This window comes from Crinia signifera, chromosome 19 (assembly GCF_055691185.1).
Source record: "Crinia signifera chromosome 19, ASM5569118v1, whole genome shotgun sequence".
Classification (NCBI taxonomy): domain Eukaryota; kingdom Metazoa; phylum Chordata; class Amphibia; order Anura; family Myobatrachidae; genus Crinia; species Crinia signifera.
In genome coordinates this window covers 47,537,280-47,560,543 of record NC_139226.1, presented here as the reverse complement: position 1 = coordinate 47,560,543, position 23,264 = coordinate 47,537,280, and the positions used below count along the sequence as shown (strand labels likewise).

Genomic DNA, 23,264 nt, shown 5'->3' with positions numbered 1-23,264 from the left:
CAGGTTTGTGGAAATCAAACTAACAAAGTTACTCCATTACAATATTGTGTTCTATGGGGTAGTAATGGAGAGAAAGCTTTCCCATTAAAATCAAATGCTTGCAATGGCTTCTAGCTTGGTCTTAAAGCGAGTCCCAGGGGTTGCACCTAGGGGGTTCCTACCTAATTGTAGTAGGGGTACTGCCACTACCCGTGGTTGAAGACAGTCAGCCTTCGGTCTGGTGGGCATTGAGACCTGCGCAAGTGCAAACCCCTGGCTTTTATGTACTGCACCAGCTGCAGCCCAAAGAAGCTGGCTAGGGCTGACAATCAGGCAGGGAATAGCTTCCTACAGGAAGCCATCTCTCTGCTTATAGCTGCCTGGTCTGGCAGTGTCAGAGGGCGGAACACATCCCGATGGTACTGCCTGTAGAGCCACTGCCAGTCAGATTGAAGTAAGTGCAGTCCATGGCAGGTATTCAATTCGGCCGGCGAGGGGGTTAAACAGCGAGGATTGCAGAAAACCAGCGATCCTTGCTGTTTAACCCCCGCGCCGGCCACTCGCTCTATTCAACGTTCTGGGGAAATCCTCGCCGTCACAGGACGGCGAGAATTCCCCAAAACAGCGAGACCTGCGGCTAATGCAGAAAACTCGCTGTTTTTAGCCTCAAGTCTCGCTGCTTCTTGAGCCACATACGCCAATTCCCCCTCGCTCAAAAAATGGAGCGAGGGGGAATTGGCATATGAGGGGGGGGGGGGGGTGCGTTGAATATTGATAGGGTGAGTGGTGACAGTGAGCAGGAAGTCCTGCTTGCCCACAGCATTCAATACCTGCCATTGTCTGCATCTGCGTTACTGACACTTGTTTGGAGTGGTGGATTTTACTTGTGGGCGAAGTTGCAGCCCACAGGTAACATCCACTATTGCACCTAATAATATATGTTTATTTCCCTACCACAGATCAATAGAAATGTATTACTAAATTAGACGCAAATTTTAAGTATCACTTGAATGTATTGAAGGACAACCTCACAGTCATCTGCATATAAACACAATGTACCCATATAAAATGTACACAGGGAAAGCACAGCTACTCCCCATCATCAGGGCCGGATTAAAGGGGGGGGGCACAGGGGGGTCAGTACTCCTGGGCCCCCTTCTAGCTAGGGGCCCCCTGTGGTCTGCATATATTTTTTATTTCTTTTTTTAAGCTAAAGGTTTTGTGCATGGGAGTGGCAGATAGCTTCACCTATCTGCCAATGTGACAATGATTAATGGTGCGGAGCATCGGGAGCCAAGGCACACTGACTGCACAAGTGTGCAGTGCATTACTGGGAGTTGACACTTTTGCACAAGAGGGCAGAGGCTGAGAGGTTTGTGCTGAGCTCTGATTGGTGGAGCTCATTACATGCTTAACTGGCCCATGGAGGACAGTAGTAGCAGCATCATCATGGGAGGGTTTTTAATCAGAGGCAGCACTTAGCCTGTGAGGTCTCCTACAGTCCTACAGAGTAAGGTACAGAGGGACAAACACTGGCTTTTCATGTGGTATGTATGTGTATATATATAAAATATTAACCCCCCCCCCCCCCTCCTGCAGTTACCCATTGACCAAGTTTATACCGCTTTTTACTCTATGTTTTGACAGTGTAATACTCTCCCGTGTGGCCAGTAATGACAAGTGCAAGGCATATATGTGTAAATTATACCCTACATGCATCTTATCTTTGTACTAGTATTATGTACCAGATTTCTGCCCAACATATTTACACTTACACAAAATAACCCAGAATGCATAAATGCATACTGTATAGTTCTAATTACTTTAATCAGTGCCCTAATAACTACATTATTATTACTAGTGTACTAACTCGTACTGCCAAAATCAGATTTTCATGATACGAAGGATTTATTATGATTCAACTACTTCAAATGTATTTAGCTTGAAAAAACACATTTCAGGTTTCAAAGCACCAACTTTAGTCTTATTTGGAAATCATTTTTGGTTTCCAACACATTAATTGTATTACATCACTACAATTAATTAGTTGAACCTTCATTTAACTCAGGGGAAATATATTTGCACTCACCTATTCAATGCTGCCGTTAACAAGAGCATTGAAAGCTTTCAGATCTGACGTTTTTCCACAATACGCATCCAATTCCGACAATTTATGGACTTTCCGGCGCTCCACAGTCAGAATATTGAATTCCAACTGTTGAGTTAGTGTTGGAACCGGCAAAAAGGCTGGGATTCCGACTGTCGAAACGTTCCGACAGTCGGAATCCCGGATTGAATACCCCCATAATGTAACACTATCCCAATACGACGACTTACTTTTAAACTACACTCACTCATATTAAAATATAACATATATTAAGTTCATTTCAACACAGCCAGTGCTATTTTTCAGCAGGAACTCAGTTCCTGAACCTTTAATTGAATATGACATTACCTGAACATAGGGCCGGCGTCACTACTAGGCAGGACTAGGCCTTTGCCACTGGAGGGCGGTACTGAGCCGCCGAGGTACCATAGAGAGGTACCAGAAAGCTGGGAGCGGGGAGCAGGCGAGTCTGTAATCCTCCTCCCTCCCCCCATCCCACCCATTAATTAAAGCTGACACCCCCCCCCCCCGTGCTGCCCGCTCCCCACTGGGGGGATTTCAGCGCGGCAGTATCGCCCGCACACACCCCCGTGCCGCATCGCAGTATCCCCCCCCCACGTGCCGCATTATCATCCGCACCGTCCCCCCGGCGGCGTGGGGGGGGGGTTTTGCCTGGGGCGGGCGGGGGGCTTGCACCGGCCCTGCCTGAACCTGTTCTGGGCCAAAATGCACTTTCTGTTTTGCCTTTGTTTCTAAATCAGATATATATCTCTCTCTATTTTTATTTAATCAATCTACCCCCAGACTGAGTTCCTGAACCTATTTTTTCTGAAAAATAATATGGAACACAGCCATACTAATTATTTGCAAATAGTCAGATGTGATTGTTATGTCACGCCACAGGCCCTCCAATGGGGATGCAGTTTAAATCCCAGCGGTCGGGATCTCGGCGTTCAGAATTCCGACACTTCCCGGGAGAATAAATTAGTGTGCCGAGCGAGCGAGGCACCGGGCCCGCTGCGTGGCGTGCACAGCAAGCCCGCAAGGGGGGGGGGGGGGGGGGGGAGATCCACGTCCCCCCCTTGTCGGGATTTCGGCGGTCGAGATTTTGAACGCCGGGATTTCATACTGAATCCCTCCAATGATGTGGTCAGCTGGTTCTTTGAAAATATTCACTTTAGTGAAGGAAACGCGTAAGGCAGCCATGTCCAAACTATGGCCCTCCAGGTGTTGTGAAACTACAAGTGTGTGTATATGTTCTGTATGTTTAATGTTATGTCCAAATTTATTATAAAACCATTTTTATGACTAAAAATTAAAGGTTAAGTTTTAATTAAGTGTGCCCCCAAACAAAGAGAGTACTTTTTGTTTTATTGTTTGAAACTACAAGTCCCATCATGCCTTGCTACAGTTTTTCTATTAGGGAATGTTAAAACTGTGGCAAGGCAAGCTGGGATGTATAGTTTTACAAGAGCAGGAGGGCCAGAGTTTGGACATGCAAGTAAGCATGTAAGCAATCAGCATTGGGACTAATTCATACATGATCTCAGGGTAAATTTGTTCCGAAAATGGGCAAAACTACAGTATGCTGCGCTGCAGGTGGGGCAAATGTAACATATGCAGAGAAAGGAAGATTTCTATAAGTATTTTTTTGTTTTTAAATCAATGTCTGATTTTGGAAAGCTAAAGTCTGTCAGTTATTATCAGGGTCCCTTTTTAATTAGAAATCATTGTGTTTCTTGATTTTTTGTTAAAATTAGCAGCACACATGCAAACCTTTGATTATCATCAGCTTGAGAAAAGAAACTATCCCACAACATTGCAGTCTGCACAGAGAGACCACAGCCAGGCTGTGCGAGTAAGGATACGCCAGCGCAGTCAGCAACATGCCTGCATCTTTCACACCATTCCCCCATCAAAGGTCACAAACTCTATGTGAAGGTAACGATGCGAGGTGAATCACTCTTCGCGTGTGACGCACGCACAGTGTGAAGCATGTGCAATTCACTGATAATCACTTGTTTGTGAAACAATCTGCATATTGTCCATCTCCTCTACTTTTATAGGCATCATAATTAAGACTTTGGGGGGGGGGGTTTCAAATTCAGACAAAATTCTTGAGCAGGCAAAAAAAATAAAAAATTTTGGCAATTAATATATTCAGTCACGGGCGTTTTTGCCGATATTAAGTACGTTTTCGCCAATGCCGCTTCCTTTTGGGACATAAATTATTAAGATACTCACATTTGCATACATTTCGCAGATGCTGGATTGAATAGAGCCAGTCAAATTCGGCCAAAAAATGGGTTGAAAATTCACCTGTGTATGAATGCCCCCTATTTTTTTCCATCCAACTTTTGCCATTAGTAAATCCCCAATTTTGCAAATTCTGGCACAATGAACCTTTACTAAATATACCCTTAGTCCTAATTTCTATACCCTGTTATGCTGATCTTTTATATTAACAATAAGTTACTGAGTAGGAGTCTTTGATCTAATTTATTTCATATGGTTATAAATGTTATATTAATAAATACTGAATATACACCAATTCTGTACTTTGCATTGATTTCGCCAGCTGATTTAATAAAACCAGCATTAGCGCACATCTGTCATCTGTTTAGTACTTTTCCCGGTACTTGTGTATTTGCAGGGCGCCCACTAAGCCATTTGCTTAGTGGGCTATTCTGCATAGTAAAATCGCATCGCATGCAATTTTGCGGTGATAAGCGATGTTACTTAGTTAATTTTTAGTGAACGCCTGCCCGCAGATCGCATTGCATGCCATTTGTGGTGTGATGCGTTTTTCATTGTATGAGCACCCATGTGATGGCACTTCATTTTAAAAGCATACATGCACACCCCCACTATCTACGTCACTCTGAACAGTGGCGAGCCGCGTGGTTACGCGTCCTTCCAACCTTTTTATACCCCACTATCCACGTCGGCGTGGAGTTGAATTTATAAAGTGTGGTGAGCACAGCGAGCCCCGCGAGGGGACACGGATAACTTTACATGTATTCCGCGTCTCCTCGGTGGCTCGCCACACTTTATAAGATCAACTCCACGCCGACGTGTATTCGTGGGGGTATGAAAAAGTTGGGAGGACGCGTAACCAGGGCTATTTTTCAGTAGGCTCCAGCAGGAACTGAGGCCCTTATTCTAGTTCACTCTGACAAAATATTTCTTAGATGGACAAAACCATGTGCACTGCAGGTGAGGCAGGTGTTACTTGTGCAGAGATAATTCGATTTGGGTGGGGTTTTACACCTGCCTCACCTGCAGTGCACATGGTTTTGTCCATCTAAGAAATATTTTGTCAGAAAGAGTGAACTAGAATAAGGGCCTCAGTTCCTGTTGGAGTTGTTAATGTTGTCTGCCGCTGCCTACAGAACTGAAGACCGCTTTCCAGTGCAGCTTATGGTACTTGTGTAGTTTCACGGCGCCACCGCGTGCACAGTCTGTGTTTGAAACTTGGCAGCTTGCCAGACTCTGTGTTTAACTGTGCGCGTGCCGCTCTAGCTGTTCTCAGCGTAGCGCGTGCCTGCTTTACATATGTAATCTACGTTATCAGTGTAGCGCTGGCAGCAGCAGCGCGCGCTGACAGGTCATTGTGGTACTTGTAGTTCCACAGTGAAATAGACAGTTCTGCACACCGCTGACAACGGGGGCATATAAACTGGACACCCCGGCACACCGCTAACGTACGGGGCTTCTAAACTAGACACCCCTGCACACGCTAAAATTTAGATGCTAAAGAGTCTAAATCCAGACTCCCTGGAAACCGCTAAGAAGGGGGCATCTAAATTTAGACGCTAAAGCGTCTGAATTTAGTTGGGTATAGGGGTATATAGGGGTGCACTGTGCAAATCACACCCTTAAAACTGTTCACAATGACACTAGTCGACGTAACAAGCCCCGCGGATTACTTCACAGGTATAAGCGTCCCCTCGCCACGCTTCGGGCACGGTGGCTCGCCACACTTTATAAAATCAACTCCATGCCGATGTGGATAATGGGGGTATGAAAAGGTCGGTCGGACACGTACCGCTGCGCTCGCCACGCTTTGGGGTGGCGTGGATAGTGGAATTAACATGGTCGACAGCTGTTGCGTCGACTAGTGCCATTGTGAACAGGTTTAAGCATGTTTTGCACATTGCACCCCTATACCCAACTAAATTCATACGCTTTAGCGTCTAAATTTAGATGCCCCCTTCTTAGTGGTTTCCAGGGAGTCTGGATTTAGACGCTTTAGCGTCTAAATTTTAGCGTGTGCAGGGGTGTCTAGTTTAGAAGCCCCGTACGTTAGTGGGGTGCAGTTTACATGCCCCCGTTGTCAGCGGTGTGCAGGACTGTCTATTTCACTGTGGAACTACAAGTACCACAATGACCTGTCAGCGCGCGCTGCTGCTGCCAGCGCTACACTGATAACGTAGATTACATATGTAAAGCAGGCACGCGCTACGCTGAGAACAGCTAGAGCGGCACGCGCACAGTTAAACAGAGTCTGGCAAGCTGCCAAGTTTCAAACAGACTGTGCACGCGGTGGCACCGTTAAACTACACAAGTACCCAGCTTATGTATAAGATACAAATAGTCACAATCACCATTTCAGTTATAAAATCAAGATATCATAATACACTCAAGGCAATACAAGATTATGATAGAGAGTTATTTGAAAGATAACGTACAGCAACTAAAAGTATAATGCAACAACCACTAGAAACAGAGGGGGCAAAATTTACTTAGGTGTGCGGTTTTTTTAATTGAGAGGTTTTTCATAGGAACCAAATCAGACTCAAGCTTAAAGCCTCTCTTTCAATTGTAAAACCCTCCCACTTGCCCATCCTGCCAAGTTGTTTGCCATCCTTTCTTAACTTGACATGTATTTGTTACCCATTTTATGTACTTTACATATCTTTAATATCAGACCACACAATGGGGAAGATGTATTAAGCCTTAACAAGAGATAAATGCAGGGGTGATAAAGAGATAAACCCAGCCAATCACCTGCTTACTGCCATGTTTCAGGCTGTGTTTGAAAAAAGTCAGTAAGGAGCTGATTGGCTGGACGTTTATCTCTCCTTATCACACTTGCATTTATCTCTTGTTAAGGCTTCATACATCTGCCCCATTATTCTGATTACAGTTGCAGTGTTCTCTCCACACTAACTGCACCTTATTGCAGGATGTAGACTTGCTGCCAGTGCTATGCTGATCCTACGCCTAGTTGCTTGATAAGCCTCTGTCTTCTGATGATTGCTGTGATATGGTGCAGCAATACTCAGCTCTTTACATTTAGAGCAAGCATGTCCAAACTATGGCCTTCTCTAAGCAAAATAGAAATCAAAAAATGACCCCGCCCCCCCCCCCCCAAAAAAAAACACACACCACACACACGGCGCATTGAAAAGGTTAATAAAATTCTCTTCAATCTCTCCACTTCAGCAGTAGAATGAACGTTACTTGGCTGTTATTACCTTTGAAAAATATCACAAAAACAAAGATTCATTAGTTGCCTATTTTATTTTAATAAATTAAAACATTAAATTGCATATAACCCCATTTGACCTGAATGTTTTTTACCCAGTTTATTAAAAAGGTTTTCACAATTTAAATAAAAGTTTCACTCTCAAAAAACAAAATTTGTTTGTTTAAAGTCGTTGGAAAAGATAAACATCCATATATCAGAAGCCAGCTCTAACATTAGGTTAGCAGAGAACACGAGTACAGTATCATCCTCAGCAAGGACGGTCAGTAGCGAGATGGACCGGAGGTTCCATAAATAATCAATCATTTACATATTTACAAGTTAGGGAAACAATACAAACTTACAATTACTAATTACTATCACTATCACGTCCTTTGTATCATAGCAGCATAAAACTCATTTACGTGGATTACCCATTCTTTAATGTTACACCCTTTCCGCCAGTGTACCCGCCTACACACATATCCTTTCCTCAATATAAATAATTCACCTTAAAAGCCATTAATGTACTATACTCCTAGGTGCCATCGAGTGCCCTGGCCAGCAGAGCAGATGCATTTAACTACACAAGTGATGTTGGTTTGATAGCTTGCCACCAAAACTGCCCCAAGATGTATAGAATAGATGTCCTTTCCCACTCAGTATCATTTAACCGAGTCTCTGGCACAAAAAAGCATTTTGAAGAATTCCGGACTGAATATTGCAGTTAAGGATATTGATGAATTAGGTGTGCAATACTATGGAAGCATTACATCTGTAAGTGCAGTTAGGGGGACAGTAAGAATAAGGAGGGCAGCTTACAGTAAACACCGGAATTATTGCACCGCTACTGAAGGTGTTGGTCATTCGTGGAACGACTGCTGGGTAAGAAGCAATAATTTCTCCGAATTGTCCTACACTCACCTTTTGCCAACACACGAACGCACTCCAGCACCCATACTTTACTTGAAGCACATGCTGTAGGCCATGCTTGCCTTAGAGAGCTTCACTCCTGTGGATTGGTGAAAACCCCTTCGTAACATGTAGGCAATGCAGGGACATGCTATAGACAGACCAGAGGTAGATAAGAGTCTTAAAAATCTACTTGTCCCCAGCCTTAGCACCCCCATTAACACTGGGCTTGGACTTGCTCTTTAGAGAGAAACGTTTAAGCAGACGCCGTGGAAAACTGCCGCTCTTCTTACGGCCGGAAGTGGCAGAGTTTGTCAAGTCGTCATGTGACTGACTGAGGCCCGTGTAGCGATGATGCCAGCGGGAGAGAAGTTTAGTGCCGCTGTGGAGGAATCCAACTGCAAAGAAGCGAGGGAAAAAAAAAAAAAAAAAGTGTTAGGTATGAATGAAATCAGATGGAAAAATACAATTCATTTCCATACCCAAAAGGACAGTTCTACTTGTGTGTATATATATATATATATATATATATATATATATATATATATATATATATATATATATATATATATATATATATATATACACACACAGGATGTACCCACGCCCCTCCTGCATATTGTCGGATCAGTTGCATGAAGTATGAAATTACGTTGTAGTGACTGTCAGTTCTGATATAGAAAGGTTGAAAGTCACTATGTCAACAACTAATGGTAGACACCCAAGAATGGTCAACATGAACATGCCTAGGACAACATGGACACCATATAAGCGTACCACATCACCTTGTATGGCTCGCCATGTTTCGGGCACACTACTATTATATACCCCTCTATGCCCACTGGGATGGTAAAGTATGAACAAAACGGTTAAGAAAAAAGTAATCCTCATGAAAAACACGAGTCAACCATGTTCATGACAACTTTTTGCTTGCGCCAACCTAGTGACTGTCGACCTAATACCGTATACCCAGTCTGGGCTATTTAGTTGTACGGTCTCTGTCACAAAGAAGGAAAATAAAACGTTAGTGATCAGCGAAATCACAATGAAACCCTGCTATACAAGTATATCTGTGTGGCAGATCTCATGTCCGTAGTGCAGAACTGAACTCTTATTTATTGAAAATTCTCTGGATGGGATGTAATGATATCAGAGTTTGAGGGCCGTGTGGGATGCCGGACAAAGCTTTTTTTTTTTTTTTTTTAAAGCGGCAATCACTTACAAGGCAAAAGCATTGCCTCAAAAAAAAAGGTTACGGAGAAGGAACATCTGTGTGTTAAACCAACTACTTATGGCCAGATGTATCAAGCGTCAAAAATGATAAAGTGGAGAGTGATAGCATATACCACGGGTTGCCAAACCGGTCCTCAAGATCTACCAACAGTTCATGTATATTAGGCAACATGTGAATCTATAGTAGGAATGAATGCGGCAGGTTTAAAAAGGTGACAGTTAGTAATGACTACATCTGTGCACCAGCTAGGTGTTTTTGAAAACGTGGACCGTTGGTAGATCTCAAGGACTGGTTTGGTGACCCCTGGCATAGACATTGAGGAAAAAGCATGGAGAATTGTGTTGAGGTGCCCACACACTGTGCGTATTGGGCTTGCGATGCAATGTACACTCCCACACACAGCACATCACAAAAAGTATGTGCAGCATGTACTTATGGAACTAGATTACAACGCTGTTGTAGCATATCGCATTCTTTAACTTTATGCATGGAGCACAGCGCACCGTGTCTCGGCACCTATAGGGTGAGAGCTGGCCGTCATTGATGAAATCGGTCTGGAGAAATCGTTTTGGAGAGAACTGGAAAGAGATCAGAACAGTAACTTAGCAGATAATGCTAATTAAAGTTTTTTTACCCCCAACACCTCCTATAATAACTCCAATGGTGGGAAAGCATCAAACCTTTGCAGCTTTACTGGTGGACTTATGCATAAAAGTCGCATAACTCATTTAACATTTAACTTGCCTAATGGTGGGGTGGAAAAAAAAAAAATCCTTAATATATTTTTATATCAAATACATGCTTTTGACTAAACAATCGGTATACATAACTATGCTGGAAAATTATTTAATCAACAATAGAGAATTAATTTGAGCCAGGTACCTTTGTGGTCTTTAAGGCTGCGGGTCTCCAATCCCCCAGTGGAACCCGTGTCAGAGTCCAGTTCCTCTAGTGATGGTCGATCGGAAATGTCTGATCTCGTGGTGTCATCAACATCTTGGCCAACAGCGGTCGTGACCTCCGAAGGAAAAGAAGAAGCATCCAGTACCGACTCCTGAAAGCAGGTGGACGTGCCCTGCAATGAGGCATCCATAGAGGCTGCATATCCAAGTGACAGTGCCATCTCGTCCTCGCCAACTGGGACCTGCGAAGGAAGTTGGAGCAGGTGATCATTCTTCCAATCACCACTTACACTTTAAAGTAGTATAGCATACCAATACTCACGATTTGTAAAAAGTATTTATTTAAAAAAAAAAAAAAAAACACACTTAAAACTATAAAACGGGATTGGCTCTTATCCTTTATGCGGTGTTGGACATGTGCCTTATTGTATGTTACACAAATATACAGATCTCAACCCCAAATAAGAACCACTTAGCTCATCTAGTCTGCACATGTGTACACACACACACACACACACACACACACACACACACACAGCCCTGGGAAGGGCGGTCCTACCTTTGATACTCCCGAAATGATCAAGGTGCTGCGTTTAGTGGGCGTCCTCTTGGCTGACTTGTTGCCAGGCTCAGTCAGCTGTCTAATCGCTGTTTCTGCCACTGGGTCCAGCTTTAATGAGGCTGGAGAGCCCCCTGTTGGAAAGGTAAGCTTCTTAGATAAAAAAACTTTTACCCCCAGACAACGATCTTCACAATATAATGCACAAGAGTACAATTAAGGCACAATTTATTTATTCTTATTATAAATGAAGACATAGAAAAGACATTTATGCTGAACACTAAACGTCATTGATTCTGCATTGCATTTGATGGTGCAGAAACGAAGTACAAAATAGGGAAAAGTAGTCCACATTAAAGACACATCGAACATAGCTGCGCAGTCAGAGTAAATGTAACAGACATGAGCCAAGCAATGCAACAATCATTATACAGGGAAATAGTCTTGCAAGCCTGTAAAACCCTTTTTTTTCATAGTGGCATCTTCCAGGGGGAGAATGGGGGCTGTAGCTCTGAAAGACTACAATTGGCTGTTAACGGAAATAATCTATGGGTGGGAAACATGCAGTGGACCCAAATGGGCGGGAACCATAGCCATCCAATAGGGTGCCATATTCTGTTTCAGAGGGTAATGCAGTGGTTCCCAACCCTGGTCCTCAAGTACCCCCAACAGTGCACGTTTTCCAGGTCTCCACTCACAATCACAAGTGACATAATTAGCTCCACCCCTGGATCTTTTTAAATGTGTCTGAATAATGAGTGCACCTGCTGGGTGACCTGGAAAACGTGCACTGTTGGGGGTACTTGAGGACCAGGGTTGGGAACCACTGGGATATTGAATAACCTAGACATCTGTCATCCTCACTCAGAGAATCGGTTTCTCTGCTTTGACATTCATGCACAGTGGTTCCGGATGTTCCAGAGAGGCCAAGCATAAACCACCCTGCACAGAACCCCTAACAGACTAGAGCCTTACCACTGCCACTTGGAGAAGAGCCAGGAGAGCAGCTACGGGGAAAGATCACTGGCTTGTTCTCAGTCACTTCTACTTTTGAGGGTGAACTGGCAGGAGAATCTAAAAATGAAAAAAAGGTCATGATTATTACAACCACACTATCTAAGCTAACAACTACCTAATATGAACAAAGACATCCAAAATATATATAAGATATACACAAATACATATACAGGTGGAGCCATCCTCATCTAGCCGTCTCTGGATAGCCATGGCACACCAAGGCCTATTGTTATCAGCTGCAATACAATACAGAAGGCAATGCAAAGAACCTGGTGCTGAGGGTACTGAAGTTCAAAATTATCCAAATGAATCAGTTTTCTTTACTGGCCCATAACAATGGATAGCCATCTGCCTCTGTACTAAAGACACGGCCACAAGTTACCCTCATGAACAATAAGTGGTTGGCTTTTCCCATTGTCAGAGCTAGATTCTCTAAGCTTCAAAAGAGATAAAATGGAGAGTGATAAACAGCCAGCCAATCAGCTTTTACCTGCCCTGTTAGACTGTTTGAAAAATGTCAGACAGGAGCCGATTGGCTGGTTGTTTATCACTCTCCATTTTATCTCTTTTGAAGCTTAGAGAATCTGGCCCTCAGACACTTTCATAGAAAGGGTAGCAGTGATGAACCATCTGGCTAGTTTCCATAGGAGTTTGATGGTATAAAACCAGATTCATAATCTCACCTAACTCAATAGAATGAAGTGTAACTCAATGGGAAGCTATTGTATGGTCAACATGAGTTTCAATTTTTTTTTCTCCATTTTATGGGGACGGTCATATTTTACCATCCATGTGGAAAAAAAATTGCAATTCGTAAAGTGTGCCAAGTGAAGGCACCAAGCTTGGAGCATGGCAATCGAAGAGAGCAACGCAAGAGTACGCGTTACACTAATAGGGGCCCCATGTTAAGTGTCGATATTGACACCAAAAAAGGTCTGCTGACTAAATATACCTGCATGCATTTGATGATTGACTCGTTATTACCAGACTCACCTATTATAGCAAGTATCCCCCCCTTCTTGTCCAGTAAGGAGAAAACAAAGACGAAAGTTTTAAGACTCGCCTATGGCCCTGCTTGTTCTTTCACAGGCTGGCTGTAGCGGTCCATTCATATGGATGTGTAGGTATGTGTGTTACTTCTAAAAGATAATACTCCAATAGATAGAACCCCCAGACCACTCTTCCCTTATGTGTCCCTCGTCTTGTCTTCACCCCCCCACCCCCCCCCCCCCATACTCTTTGAAAAGATTATTTGCATAAGATTTGGAAATGTTTATGGTGGTTCCAATGATTGATTATTGTTAGGAATCTCCTTCTAATCATAATTTCCTCTTCCATATGCTCATTCCGGCATATTGTTACAATTCTAGTATAGACTGTACAAGATGGAACATGTCTTTGTATAACCTATGCACGGTTCATTTTGTGTGAAATGGATATTGTTGTACTACTTACCTTAATATTATATTGTAAAACCTAATAAAATTCTTGAAAACTAAAATCTATTTATTCCTAATCAATTGCGATTGCGCAAATGTTGATACAATATGTATATTTTACGGAATTGTTTAAAGAATGCTTTGTATTTTATTATTTATAAATTGCCATGTACTATATTAGCAAAATGGCCGTGACACGCAAAAGTAACTCTGGCGGCATTCAAAGAGGATTGCTTAAGCAAAGGTGTAACAGCCGCGACACATACAGCTGATTCCACTGTATGCGTTCCACATAACGCATACGTTCCAAATAAGTCGTGACACGCACGGCCATCTTGCTTCCGGTTTTCAGAAGCAGACATCCGCCGGCTACTGAACACCGCTGATGCAGCGGATTCAATATAGGTGTGCTTTTGGGTCTAAAAACCGGACCGGTCATTCATTTTACTATACACTCGTGATGAAGGAATGTCCGAAACTCATTGAGTGTTACCAGGATTTGTTGGCCAAAAAAACTATGCTAAACTTATATTGCAGGGATCCTTAGAATTATTCTAATTAGCAGTACTTGGGATTATAGAGTGTGCATCTGCATTTTCTCTTTGTGGAACTACATGTCTCAGCACAATAGCACCTCTCATTTGGTTTCTAATTATAGATTTCAGGGTCCTGCCTCCCCCCAAAACACTGAATGTCATTTGAAAAGAAAAATAAATAAATTGATGGAGGTGGGGACCAGTAAAAAGCCACTTACCAATTCTGCCATCGAGCTTCAGTCTGGACTGAATGGTGGTCACAGTAGTTACAATAGTCCCATCTGGCATAACTGTGCGATCCATCTCAACTTTCTTGGTAGGCGTTATATTGATTCTCTGAGTAGAAGTCCCCAATGTTGCGCGCGTCAGGCTCACTTCTGGGAAATGAAACTAAGAGTTTGAAACAAAACTGCAAGTTACCAAAATTTGTATTACCCAGAAGGGAAAAAAAAGTGTGTGTTTCTATTCAAACTAAAAGTAGGCAAAATTCTCTTAAGTAGATCAGAAAGAGCTGTGTTCATCTTTGGCTTCTGTACAGAAAACACTGGCCATACACTAGAATGACCTGCATACGACCTGATCAAGAGTGATCAAGTGAGCGTTCGTACATGATAGCTTGGGGGGGGGGGGTCCCGGGATTTGGCCCCAAAATGTCCAGGATTTCAATACAGGGTTTGGAGTATCCGACCCCGGCGTGAAGTCTGCGCAGTGACCTCTGACCGTCATTCTGCACAGGCCGCAGCGTCTTGTCACAGCTGACCGCTCCCGGTTGCACTGTAACTACTAGCCACCCCTTCTGCCCAGCTGATGCTGCCGCTACCCATCCGGAGGCAGCAGACAGGCACCCCGGCAGTGCTGCTCTGACCCGCTCCCGGCCACCGCCCGCGGAAGTAAAGCTGCGGAATTAAGCATTTTCCAATCCCAGAACCTGGGATTGAAAAAAATGCCCCGGGATTGGCATCCTTAATACCGCTCTAATGCATGGTCAGCTTTAAAGTGCATCATTACTCACCTCCACAGATATGGCTGGTGCTGTGACTTTAGACAGCAAGGAGCTTGGAATGAGTGGATACAGATGCCTTCCACACAGCTCTCTATGTGATGACCCCAGAGCTACCACTGTGTGTCCCAGTAGGACATCTGCACAGAAATGGAACAGGGAGATGAGCAGGAGAACGTGCAGCATTTCAGAGAAGTCAATATTGTAATGACTTACTGTTAGCAGTCCGGCGTATCTGCCACACTTTGAAGGACAGCTCAGTGCTCTGCTGGGTGAGGTCACTGCATGAGCAGAACAATTAGCATTATCCATTTGATCACAAAAACCGCACAGTGATTGAAAACGCAGTCACAACACAAGAAAGCTCTGTTCAAGCAAACATGTAGTCTACCCCTTTGTAACCCAAACCCAGTTACCCCTTACACCTGCAGCTGCTCACAATGTGATCTCCTCACTCCATGAGACGTGCCCTGTTCTCTGTCCTCGGACACTGCGCGTGGCTTTCCGCTGGCAGGGGTTATCCAGTTCTGCTTCACACATCAGCTCCGTATCTGAGGGAGGTCCCCGTAACCAGAGGAGAAAGAAAAAATACATTTTAAAGAAACCTTTAAAATCAGAAAAAATACATTTTAAAGAAACCTTTAAAAATCAGAGTGATCGCCATTAGAATATTATACTGGATTTAACAGTGCAAGGGTGGCACGGTCATAGAAAAGTAAGAGATTCCTACCAGCATCCGGCAAAAAGACCTCTTGTAGTCGCAGCTGGCGAATAAGAAGTTTGCAACCCTCTGTTCTAGATGGGGATCCAGATGGCAGCCTGTCGTAGGCACCCTGTGTGCAGAACATATGCTCTTATTTTATATTACTATTGAGAGTGGGCTATGGCCCTTATTCTGGTTCACTCGCAAAGACCAATTCCTTCTCAAATGGACAAAACCATGTGCACTGCAGGTGGGACAGATGTAACTTGTGCAGAGAGAATTAGATTTGGGTGGGGTTTTACTTTCAAGTAACATCTATAGTGCAACGTAAAAATAAAGCAGCCAGTATTTACCCTGCACAGAAACTAAATAAAACTCACCCAAATCTAACTCTCTCTGCACAGGTTACATCTGCCCCCCTGCAGTGCACATGGTTTTGTCCATTTGAGAAGAAATTTGCCTTTGCGAGTGAACCAGAGTAAGGGCCTATATGTATGAAAAAGCAAACAACTCACCGTATCACCATCACAAGCTTTGAGGTTGAAGGTCATAGCTGGTTCTGCAGTGAGCAGTGTATTCTGTATTAGGTCTTGTACTGTGCAGAGATCTGCGCCCCCATCACTCTGTGTGTACAAAGACAGTTACCTTAGACAGAGCATTCATAGTGACTGGTTCACAATTTATTTTATTTTTACGCGGAAACTGCAAGCACCAAATTCTGTCGTTTCAGATGTAGGCGTTGCTGCAAACTCACTTGGTGCAAATACTTGGGTTCAATCTGCAGTGCAAGATCAGGGTGGTCCCTAAACCCCCATGACACGAGAAGTCCTTCCTGGGGCAGCTCCTGCAGCTGCACTTCTATCTGGGTACAGAAAGTAAAGAAAAAAGTGGTGTAAGCGTTGCTGTTGGTCTTTTAGATGAAAGCCATGAAACATTTTGATATACTACAATTAGAGAAATTAAACACAAATCTACGTTGGCATCAACACATCACTATGAAATCTGTAGAGCGATACAGAGACCATTGCAATAGTATTTTCCTTGCTGCAAGAGTTAGAACAAACGACAGGGGGCCAGACGCACTAAGCTTCAAAAGTGATAAAATGGAGAGTGATAAACAGCCAGCCAATCAGCTCCTACCTGACATGTCACAGACTATTTGAAAAAGGTCAGGCAGGAGATTGGTTGGTTGTTTATCACTTGCCATTTTATTACTTCTGAAGCTTAGTGCATCCGGCCCACAGTCTTAAGGGGTAAATCCATTAAAGGACCCATTTATTATTAAAGATTTGTTGCTTAGTCCCAGAAAACACTTTATCGGGAGAAGGGGGTGCTGCAAATAAATTAGTATCCCTCCAATTTAGGGCTGTGTTCAGATAGTTCTGATATCTGCTGTGATCTCTTCAGTCCCACAGGTGTCTATAGGGACTGCAATGGTGCTATATTTACCTAGCATTTTCAAGCTTGGACCCTGCATCTACAGCCGTCTGATGATGCTAGCCTATTAGAGTTCACTCTAGGATTTTTTTTAGGGCAGGGTGCTGACCACCAGGCAGGGTACAATTTATTTAGAAATTTACATTAGAACCATATATTTAAAAAAAATTTTTTTTATAAATTATTGCACACTGCAATAGGATTACACCCATTAAACATTGTCATACTGTGCTATACCCATTACATATTCTGTCGTAATGACAATTACACATTATGGCACATTGTAATGCCTCTTACACATTATACCACACACCGGAAGTTCTCAGCGGCATGTCAGCATGGTGGGGGTCAGCCTAAGGGTGCACAGTGCCACACACAAGGGCAGGGTGTAGTTTGAGGTTTAGAAAACGGGTAGGGTGAGACACCCTGTAAAAGAAGCTTAGAGGGAACACAATGCAAACTGTAGTCCATGTGCTAGAATAGGCAGTTAGCCAGCAGCGGGTACCCCTGGAATCCTCTGCCTAATGGTCCCCACTCATGTGCAGCAGCCGTGGAACCACAATGCAGAGTCTCTGCAGGGGTTGATTAATTCAGGTGTGGTATAGGGGTCTGACAGTCGGGATCCCGACAGTCATTAGCCAGACGTCGGGATCCCAAGAGGCTGGACCCAGACAGCATGGTTAGCGCAACTAAGCCCCTTGCGGGCTCGATACGCGAGCCACCTATTCTATTCTCCCTCTTTGGGGGTCGTGGACCCCCACGAGGGAAAATAGCAGGTGGCCGTCGGGAACCCAGCTGTCGGTGTTTTGACAGTCGGGATCCCGATGTCGGGTGAATACTTGCCGGGATCCAGACTGTGGGGACCCCGTCCGGCACCCGATTAATAAATTGGCCATGTATAGTCGCATACTCCAATGCTTTGAGTAAGTGAAAAATTATAATTTAACCACTAAATAAAATAAAAGTAAAAAAAGGCAGTAAAAAATAGGTAATAAGGAAGGGAATCCCCTCTACAGTAAAACATGTAACCTGCCATGTTACATACTGTAGATACGGGTCACAGAAATTACAGACTGATTATTGAGCAAGCCCGAGAGCAGAGGTAACTAATGCAGCACAGTACAGAGCTGGTAGTCACTGCATCCGTCAGGTTTGGACATACTGTATAAATGCAGAACTCCTTATTAGTAACTAGGGATGCCAATTTTTCAACTCTGGGAATGGGGTTTGAAAAACGCTCAACCCCGGTATTCCCGGCATTGGCATTCCTAAAAGAAAAATGCCCCTTTCCTGATATTAACTTACGTGAGGAAGCGGGGCCGCTAGGTGGGTGTTACGCTAGGCAGCAGAGGTGCTTGCGTGCTGACGGTAGGTGTACAGTGTCAGTGATGGAGGTGCTGCCTGCACAGCGTGACCTATGACCAAGGGCTGCACGCCGGGCTCGGGAAAAGCCGGACAGCATCTCGGCGGGTGCTCAGACGCTGCGCGGCATTACACTGCGCATGGGCAATCTAATACCGAAATCCTAGACATTTTGGGGCCATGTCCCAGGATCCCAAGATTGGCCCCTCTACTAGGAACTAGAAGAATCTCCAGTAATATTCATGAAGCACATGCCCAGGTGTGGGGCAGAGTGCCAGCAACTAGGAATATGTACAGCCAGGTGGATTCGTTTGCCAATACCCATACAGCTACAGCTTACCTGTGCCTTCTGTATAGTGACGGAAACCTGATAGGTATCACAGGAAACAGCAACCGGGGACTCCTGGGTGACGGAGACGGGAAATCTGACTGTGTCCGCAGAGAACCCGCACAGCAGCACCTGGGGGGGAATAGATGTCTAATCAGTGCCAGCCAAGCAGGGTTTGTATATCGGCACCTAAATATCAGGTACACCAATCAGTGTTAATTCAATTAGGGGTGATGCCAGTGTGCATATCAGCTGCACTTACCCCTAAATCACAAATTTGAATACACACTCCTATGTGGCTCTGGGGCACAATCGCACTGCAATAAAGGGTGCAGTTGTCAGAATCCCAACACCACCCCAGCAGCAAGTCATCCTTAGGTGAAATAACCTCTATAGGAAGCAAGGGTGTGGTATGCGGTTCCGACAGTCATTAGCCCAACGTCGGGATCCCAACTGGCCGGCTTGCGGGCTCCCTGCGCTCACCACCCTGCAGGCACGGTGGCTTGCTGTGCTTGCCACCTATTCTATTCTCCCTCTATGGGGGTCGTGGACCCCCACGAGGGAGAGTAGCAGACGGCCATCGGGAACCCGGCCGTCAGTGTTTTAACAGTCAGGATCCCAACTTTGTGTTAATGACTGTCGGGATCCCGTCCGGCACCCAGGAAGCACTAGTGTGTGGTCTTCTGCACGCAAGCAATCTGGATTTAAATGTTTGACAACAAAGTCTGAACTTTTAGGTATAGGATTCCTGTGTAACCAGTAGCAACTATATCCTCACCATGCTGCTCTCCGAGTGTTTTGTACAGGTCACGTGACTGATGTGCACATTCGGCTGGAGTGGGAGATTTTCTTCAAACAGCATCTGTAAGGAACTCTAGAACACAAAAGACATGATCAGAGGATGTACAATGCTGTAACCACAAATATACTACACAGCGCACACCAGCAGCAGACTACCCAGTGCCCCCTAACATCCCACTCATATGAATATTTGATGTGTTCAGCAAGACACCACTGAATCCAGATTAATGTGATAAAAGTGGATCTGTGCTTTGTTTCTCTACATATCCTTGTTACGCCCATGTGGCTAGTAGCAGGAATAGAAGAGAACACATCACCGGCTTCTGTAACATGCCAACTGGCCTAGTACTGCCCCTGGATCAGGTCTGTTAGCATGGTGACCCAGCATTCGAAGACTCACAGATTGCAATCATTGCTGTACGGGTTGAACAAATGGTCGCATGTAAAGTGCCTGTGACACCAGAGCGATAGGAAAATCAGCCATGAAAGCCTTTCATTTGTTTAATTTGCAAACAAATTCAGCCAGGTGCAAACAGATCTGATCTTCACATGACGTTTATAGTCTCAGACACATATATACCGGTTGGATGATATGCATGTGAATAATCACAAGAATAAGCATCAGCACCTCAACAATACACTACCCAGTGTAAATCCTATACGCACTGACTGAAAGCACTAGTGCCAGAAATACACTATCCCGTGTAACTCCTACAGGCAGTGAAAGCACTAGTGCCAGCAATGCACTACCCCGTGTAAATCCTACAGGCAGTGAAAGCACTAGTGCCAGCAATACACTACCCAGTGTAAATCCTACAGGCAGTGAAAGCACTAGTGCCAGCAATACACTACCCCGTGTAAATCCTACAGGCAGTGAAAGCACTAGTGCCAGCAATACACTACCCAGTGTAAATCCTACAGGCAGTGAAAGCACTAGTGCCAGCAATACACTACCCCGTGTAAATCCTATACGCACTGACTGAAAGCACTAGTGCCAGAAATACACTATCCCGTGTAAATCCTACAGGCAGAGAAAGCACTAGTGCCAGCAATACACTACCCCGTGTAAATCCTACAGGCAGTGAAAGCACTAGTGCCAGCAATACACTACCTCGTGTAAATCCTACAGGCAGTGAAAGCAATACAAAGTGCCAGCAATACACTGACTAGCCCATGTAAATCCTATATGCAGCGACTGAACACTAAGGGTGCCGGACGGGATCCCGACAGTCATTTACCAGACGTCAGGATCCCGACTGTTAAAACACCGACAGACGGGTTCCCGACGGCCACCAGCTTTTCTCCCTCGTGGGGGTCCATGGCCCCCATAGAGGGAGAATAACGTGTCTGTAGCATGGCGAGCGCAGCGAGCCATTAAGGGGCTTTGTCCGGCCAGTCGGGATACCCAGTGTAAATCCTATACACACTGACAGAAAGCAATACACTACCAGTGTAAATGGTATACACAGTGAGGGAAAGCACTGGTGTCAGCACTATAACCCTGTGTAAATCCTATAGGCAGTAAGTGAAATCCTACATTTTGACTGTCTGTAAATACCCTGTTTTGTTGTATCACTGTCTGCTATTGTAAAGCGCAACGGAATATGCAGCGCTTATTAGTGAAAGCATTAGTGCCCGCAATAGACCACTCCTGTAACTCCCCCATGCAGTGAAAGCACTAGTGCCTACATTACACTACCCCATGTAATGCTATTCACAGCGAGTGAAAGCAACAAATTACCCCATGTAACTCCTATAGGTAGTGAAAGCACTAGTGCTAATCGATGCACTACCTCGTGTAAACCCATTAGGCAGTGAAAGCACTACTGCCAGCAATCCACTACCCTGTGTAAATCCTATAGGCAGTGAAAGCACTAGTGCCAGCAATACACTACCCTATGTTAATCCTACAGGCAGTGAAAGCACTAGTGCCAGCAATACACTACCCCGTGTTAATTCTACAGGCAGTGAAAGCACTAGTGCCAGCAATACACTACCCCGTGTTAATCCTACAGGCAGTGAAAGTACTACTGCCAGCAATACACTAGGTAGTGTATAGGTAGTGAAAGCTCCAGTGCCAGCAATGCACTACCCCTTGTAAATCCTACAGGCAGTGAAAGCTCCAGCAGTGCACAACCCCTTGTAAATCCTACAGGCAGTGAAAGCTCCAGCAGTGCACAACCCCTTGTAAATCCTACAGGCAGTGAAAGCTCCAGCAGTGCACTACACCTTGTAAATCCTACACGCAGTGAAAGCACCAGTGCTAGCGGAAAGCCCTGAGCCCTGTAATACCGCATCCCCCGGTGCTGTGTGCATGAGGCACGGGTAGCGGAACACACATCAGCAGCGCAGCTCACCTGACTCCTCGCCGCCTCCCGGTTCAGGGCCTGAGCCCAGGCTTTGCTCCAGTTCTCCCGGATGGAGGGGAAGCCGCAGAGTGCACGGAGAAGGCTGCGGGCCCCCGGGGCAGGAGACCCCCGGGTGACTTGCAGTAACCAGGCCAGCACGATCACTAGCGATGCTGCAAACAGGAGCAACAGAGCAGCAAAGCCCAGCTCCGGGCCGAGGGAGAACGGAGCCCCGGCCGGGGAGTCATCCATCTCGTACCCCGCAGTGACAGCCGGGCTCAGGGGATGGGGGGGCTGTAGGCCGGAGATCAGACGGCGGTCAGCAGTGACCAGGGGACCGTGAGAAGCCCCTGTGGATATACATGTATGGTGACTGTCTGTGTGCGACCCCCTGACCACCCGCTGCAGTGCTGCTGCTCCTCCTCCCCCTGCCGGCCCCGAGTTATGTAACATGCACCTGTCTGTCTCCCCTATCCTTGATCTGTACTCTTATATTACTGCTGCTTCCCCGGCGTCCTCCTAATGGGGACCCCGCCCCCCAGACATAGCCCCGCCCATCATGGGTTATCCGGGGTGCCCCCGACGCGCTCTGCTGGGCTGACTGAAGCGCAGTGACAGCATCCCCAAATGACACACACATTGCAGTTGCACAGCATTCCCAGTTGCACACACTACACAGAATTCCGTTACACCCACACACTGCACTGCATTCCCTTTACGCACTGCATTCCCTGTTAGACAATGCAGAGCATCCCCAAATTACACACACTGCTCAGCATTTACAGTTACACACACCACAGCATCCCAAAATTACTGCACAGCATTCCCAATTGCACTCAAACTGCACAGCGTTCCCCATTACACACTGCACAGTATCCCCAAATTACACACACTGCACAGCATTCCCATTTACAGACACACTGCACAGCATTCCCAGTTACACACTGCACAGCATTCTCAGTTACACACACACACCGCACAACATTCACAGTTACACACACCACACAGCATTCCCATTCACACACTGCACAGCAATCCCAGTTACACACACACACACACACACACACACACACACACACACTGCAAAGCATTCTCAATTACACACACAGCACAGCATAACCAGTTACACA

General features: G+C 45.1%; 1 protein-coding gene across 1 annotated transcript; it reads right to left on the bottom strand.

The window, feature by feature from the left end:
* Nucleotides 1–7,608: 7,608 nt before the first annotated feature.
* On the bottom strand, nt 7,609–22,666 carry C2CD2L (C2CD2 like). The gene is made up of 14 exons (XM_083162527.1): nt 22,144–22,666; nt 19,764–19,859; nt 18,998–19,117; nt 16,613–16,720; nt 16,374–16,481; nt 15,886–15,988; nt 15,595–15,706; nt 15,372–15,436; nt 15,168–15,295; nt 14,374–14,545; nt 12,139–12,237; nt 11,164–11,297; nt 10,585–10,846; nt 7,609–8,866 (listed from the first exon to the last, which is right to left on the bottom strand). Exons 1-14 carry the CDS (start codon nt 22,585–22,587, stop codon nt 8,658–8,660), a joined length of 2,160 nt encoding a protein of 719 aa, XP_083018653.1. The 5' UTR covers nt 22,588–22,666; the 3' UTR covers nt 7,609–8,657.
* Nucleotides 22,667–23,264: the final 598 nt, after the last annotated feature.